This window comes from Onychostruthus taczanowskii, unplaced genomic scaffold, assembly GCF_017590055.1.
Source record: "Onychostruthus taczanowskii isolate IOZ18803 unplaced genomic scaffold, ASM1759005v1 scaffold4, whole genome shotgun sequence".
NCBI classification, from domain to species: domain Eukaryota; kingdom Metazoa; phylum Chordata; class Aves; order Passeriformes; family Passeridae; genus Onychostruthus; species Onychostruthus taczanowskii.
The window spans coordinates 8,611,687-8,617,686 of NW_024501459.1; the positions used below are offsets into that span (position 1 = coordinate 8,611,687).

Here is a 6,000-nt window from a genome sequence, read left to right on the forward strand (position 1 = left end):
CAGCAGTGTATTCAAGAAAAGCAGATTTTTAATCTTCCCTTTTCAAATTCACTCCTTTCAGAACTGTGAGTTTCCTTTTGGACTAAAAAGGTTCCACTGTCTTTTACGTGAATTGCTCACATATTTTATATTCCTTTTTTCTTTAATAAAAAAAATCAAAAATAAAATAAAAAATGTAATTTATATAGTGTCTGTTCCCTGTTAAGTGCTTGCTAAGTCCTGTAAAAATGTTCAGATTTGAGAACTTCATTTTAAGGAGCCTGTGACTGTGAACTCACAGGAACAGCAAGCGAGTATAGTGTAGAAGTGGGAGCTTTGGAGTTCACTGCAACTACTACCAGAAGCTCTGGGAAAAGCTGTATTTCTTTTCCTTCTTAGTTTCATGAGACAGTGAAGCTGGTGTATCGAAAGTGGATGTTTCAGACTGAGAGTCTAGGCAGATTTTATATGTGAATTCCTTATTTTTAAAAATATCTTTTTCTAAGTACCTCTTAGATGCATCCCAGTTGTTTTTGGTTTTTTTTCAGAACATAATTGTTGGATGCAACCCTGGACATAAATTTTCTTTAATAATAGACTACATTCCCATTTGTAATATACACACTTCTAAAAATGAGGAAAGTGTGTTTACTGGAATTTCTTTTACACTTCCAAAAGAATCATTCTTACTGAAAGGCCATAAGTTGCATATAAGTTAGGAAACCTAGGACAGGTTCAAAGCTCCTAGGTATGGGCAAAAGCTTTGCTCATGTCTTGATATTTAATATCTTGCCTTACTTTCCATGCTTTTGTTTCCCCATCTTCTCCAGCTGCAGAGGTCAGAAGCCACAGCACCAGGCAATGGTGTCCCGGTTTGGATAAGTATGGGAACCAGGCTCACATGGTGACATGAACCTGTGTATCAGTTTAGACACAGCCATAATAAATTGGGAACCTCCTTGCCTGGCATGCACTTCACCTAGGTAATGAGGATGTGTATACTGTTCCAATTATTTTGAAAAAGAAATTAAAAGAGGGAAAGAAACAGCAACTGAAACACTTCATATTTTTCACTTATAATAAAGAGAGCAGAAAAACTTTAAAAGGTAAATTTATCATGCTTGGATATAAAGGAGAAAAATAATGAAAATTTTATTTTTTCCTATAGGACTACTTAAATATTATTGTGATAATATACAGGGGGAATATCAGGTAATGAGAAAGTACGAAATTAGAGCTGAGGTGCTGGGACAAGAATAGGTAAGTGGTCCCAAAGCTGTTGTGGATTTCAGTGATCTGTGCTGGTTTTAGGAATCAGCGGTGTTTGACTACAGAATTATTGGCTATTTTAGAAAAAGGATACTTAAATTATTTTTGCTGGAGAGCTCACGGCTTTTCACCTCTTAGGAGCTCCCTGACACCATCCAGAGAAGCACTAAGTTTGGTTTTCATCTGAATGAATATAATTACCTTCCCTCTCATGCTGTTGGTGTGCTTTCCAAATGCTTTTTTTGCCAGTTGTGTTCATGACATTTTACTTCTACTTGGGGGTGGGGAGGGAGAGCTGAGCAGCAGGGAGAAAGAACTTTTTTTAAATCGTAGAGCTTTTAGTCCCTGATTAAAACATTTGGAAAAAATCTGCAGTGGGAATAGCACAGGAGGAGTTCCTTTCCACTTCTCAATTCCCTCAGCAACTCATTTTTGTCACACTCCCATGTGTTTTTTCCATGAGACAGAACAATTGCCAGCCATTGTGTGTAAGGTACTGTGGGATCAGAGGTACTTAGTTATGGTATGCAGGGGTATTAATGGGCATTAAAATACCTGAAATTTGCTGAATGCTCTCAGATTTGATATCTGTCCTTATCTACATGAACAGTTGGTTTATGCGATTTTCTGGATGTCATGTCCCAGTAGCTACAGCACATTATATCTTGAATTCCAGAACATTTCTTTACTGTTCTCTGTTTCCTTGCTATCCACCTCCACATGACTCCCAGGTTAGTTTATGTGGTTGTTACACAGTAAAAATGTACCACAGCCTTCATCTGACCAATAGAAATTATAATTACCTGCAGTACTGCAACCCACTTGAAGAATAACATTTTGGAGGAGTTATCATCTTGATCCAATATTTAAAAAGACCCAGATATTGCAACAAAACCCTTAGAGAAAAACTGGACAAGTTATTTCAGCCTTTGCCTTCACTTGGTCATTTGCAAGTGAGAGAAGAGGTGAGATGAAGAGCACTTCTGAAAAGGCTTTGGAAGATCAAAAAGTGGGGGAGAAATCTGAGGCAACATGCTGAGCCACCATGTACGGGTGGAGGCAGATGAAGCAAAAAGATCACAGTAGTGATTTTTAAAGAACAAATGAGAGAGATATTTTCTATTCTAAGAAATCTTGACCTGCTAATGGGAAGCCATCTCCTTCTTCATACGATTCCCAAGAGTAGGAAGATTGCTGCATTTGGTAAAAAACCCTCACAAACCCCCATCTGCCAAAGTACCTTATTCTGTAAACTATCAAAAGGTTCCTACAAAATTAATTTTATGTCTCCTTCTTCCTGTAACTGGGAGAAACTGTGAATAACTGATCTCTGTCTACTAGGCCCATGTGACTCAAAGTTTATAGATATCTCTTAGAGCCTAAATTGTTTCTACTTGAGACCAAAGAGTTCTAGTTTATTTGGTTATTTCAGGAACTTAAACCATTCCCGTGCATTTGGATATCCTTGTTGTTCCTGTGTGAACTTCTGGTAATTGCCTCCAGAAAAATCCCCTTGGATATTCCACATGTACTGTGTCCAAACCCTGATGTGTGTGTTTGTCTCCCATTTATCCACTTCCCCTGGAACCTTTGGACAGAACATACAAATGCAGGAAGGAAAAAAGTATATATGAGTATACTTTTGAATTTGCTGTAGGGTGGCTGATTAGCAGTGTCTCCTAGAGAGCTCCTCTTGAGCTCCTTCAGGCTGAACTCCTGCTTATTGTGTGAGGCAGAAGGCAAATACAACTGTCCCTCAGTCTTTCCAAGAGCTCTGAGTGCTTCTTCCTCTTTGCTGAGACTCCCCAAATACTTGCTGACTTCCCAAAGGTATCTAGAACACATTTACTTAAAGATGTGCCCATATGGCATCCCTGGCCTGCTTGACACAGTTTGGAGAAATGTGCACTTCCAGTTAGTTCCTTGTCTTGGGTCTGAGTCCTCAACTAAAGAGTTACAATTACGTGTGCCTCCAAGTGCTGACCTAAGTTTATGAGTTTTTCCATTCCTTTTTTTATTTTATTTTTTCCTCTCATTCTTTTGCCCTAATTATACTAATGCCTTTTCCCTTTATGGTACAGCTTCTGACACAATAGAAATTACTAGGATTCACAGATGGTTCTTGGCACAAAAAGAAGTCAGTTTGTTGGGACACCCCTTTTCATGGTGAACATTAGCAAATCATTCACCTCCTAATTGGCTTTCTCAAAAAACCCTACCAAATTTTTTTCCCCTTGAGTGACAGTCAGGTTCAGTAGTAATGGCAGTACTTGCTCAACTGATTCTAATCAATGGCACACAGAGAAGAATTTAAATTATCCTGCTGAGGACACTGTGATGATGACAGATGGACAAGATAGATTTGTAATTCTGGAGAAACCTTCATGCCATTTCAAATTAACTTTCCATCATCTTTTATTGACACAAATAATGCCAGGATAGTAGAAATGGAAAATATTAGTAGAGGGGGGAAATATTAGTAGAGTAGGAAAAATATTAGCTTGTTTTTCCAGTTTGTGTTACACATGTGGTACACATTCTGGTTTCTGTTTCAAATATTGACCACATTTTCAGCAAGGCTTGTAAATGTGTCTTGGCCCCCTACTACAATTGCTTGTTGACTAAGAGTTCTTATAATTAACTCTAGCTTTTTTTTGCCTTTTTTTTTTTTTTTTTTTCAGGCTGTGATTTTCTTGTCCAATTTTTGGAAGCTGATGAGAAGTCTCATTTTTTTGGACTAGAGTCTACGCAAAAGCTTATAAAACAGAGATCAACAAAGGAGAATTTGAATGGGTCTTTCAGATGTCACCTTGGGAGTATAAAATTATGGAACAAGAAAATTATTCTTAAAACTTTGAACAAAATTGTTGAGTTACATTAATGAGCAGAGGTACAATATTTGAATTTTTTGTGCATGTTATTCTATTTGAACCAAATCGATTATAGTTGATGATGTCACTTAAACCTAGAGGATAGTAAAATGTGTATTTTGACATTTAGTCAATAGTAGTAGATTACTTATGTGATAAATATTCAGAAAAATTTAAGCACCAGCCCTGACAATGTGTTATTCATCTCCATGTCATCTGGAAACAAATTGAATGCTATCTTGAATTTAAATTCAAGACCATGGAGACCATGCCTGTGCTATGCGCTCCAGACAGAGAGAACAGAGCTGTTGCACAAAACTTACAGCGGGACCCTGGCTTTAAATAACAGTTCAGTTTTCTGTCCTGCTGCTTTTTGGCACTGTCAGGAGCATTCCTGACTGTGGTGGCCTGTTTGATTTCGCAGTGCAGACAGATACTGGAACGTGAGGAACTGAACAGAGATGGCAAAACAGCTGTCAAGTGTTTAACTATTTTCTATCACTAATAGTGACTCAGGGGTGAACGGCTTCATATCACATTACCAAATCCTTGAAGCTTAGGGAATGTTTTTTTAAACTTCATTTAGAATGGGAATTCCTATGCCTGGCTTGGCTACTCCAATAAAATTTTATATTGTATACTGACACATGCCACTGGCTTCTAATGCTAATATTTGAATGCCTTTTCATTTGCATCATAAACTTATTATGTTAAATACTTACTAAAAACAACGTCTGTAAAGTGGGCAAAGAACATACACTTTTCAGGCAAGTTCACTTTTTACTGCTACTTAGTTCAATCTTTCCCTTTCTAACACAAATTTGAACTGCCGCTGGAACAAAAAAGAAAAGTCTAGTTTGAAATGCACGTGAAAGTTTTAGTCTCCACTTGCGCACAGTAGAGTTCCCTTATTGCTTGAACTTCTTATACATTCTCTGAGTGCACACTGTTCAACTTTTTAGAAACAATTTTAGGCTCCCGTATAATTGTATCCTGAAGGAAATACAGATCTTCATTCATTTCAGAGCACGCTGGAACATCAAAACCCTGTATTTCCCCCCTGTATAATCACCATTCCCTTTTCCACCCGGACACAAACTTTTTTCCTTTTCCCCCAGCGTAGCATCCTTCCTTTGGCTAGCAGAGACTCGCAGCACCTTTTTCAAGAACTACACGCTACAACCGCCAGCAAGCAAGCCCACGGCCAGCTCGGTGGCGGGAGGGGCGCCCGGACCCGCAGCCTCCGGCCAGCGGAGCGGAGGGAGCGCGGCCGCGGAGCTGCGCGGAGCGGACTTACCCGGCGTAGCGGCCGCGGTGGCCGCGGAGCGGTAGCGCAGCCTGGAGGCAGAGCAGACAAAGGGGCAGGAGCCCGCGGAGCGGCATCGTGCGGGGCCGCGCAGTCACCCCCGGCACCGGCACCCCCGGCACCGGCACCCCCGGCACCGGCACCCCCGGCACCGGCACCGCCGCCGCGCCCGCCCCAGGTGCGGCTGGTGCCGCGCACACAAAGCCGGGGCCGGAGCCGGGAGGAGCGGGGCGCTCGGAGGTGTCGCCGGTCGCCAGCGGCGAGGGCAGAGAGCCGGGGGAGGACGCCCGTCGGCCGCCGCCCCGCCGCGCCTGGGCACGGGGATGGGGATGGGGATGGGGATGGGGACGGGACTGGGCGGGGAGGCGCCCGCCCGCCCGCCGGGGAGGGCCGGGGGTGCGGGGGGAGCCGGGGGCCGGCAAGGGCAGGGCGGTGGCGAGCTGCCCCGCGGGCACGGAGGCTCCGTCGGGGCCGGCGGGACGGGGATGCGGCGGGATGGGCTGCGGCTGCAGGTGCGGCGGGGCGGCCGGACAAGGGCCGCTTAACGCGCAGTCAGTGGCATCGGGGGATTATCCA

At 42.8% G+C, this 6,000-nt stretch overlaps 1 protein-coding gene across 1 annotated transcript in view; it reads right to left on the bottom strand.

Moving 5' to 3' along the window:
• Nucleotides 1–5,669, bottom strand: part of CPA6 (carboxypeptidase A6) — an 80,381-nt gene extending 74,712 nt beyond the window's left edge. Inside the window, exon 1 of the mRNA XM_041412687.1 lies at nt 5,416–5,669. Coding sequence (XP_041268621.1) covers nt 5,416–5,501 — 86 coding nt within the window. The 5' untranslated portion in view covers nt 5,502–5,669. The remainder of the gene's footprint in view (nt 1–5,415) is intronic.
• Nucleotides 5,670–6,000: the final 331 nt, after the last annotated feature.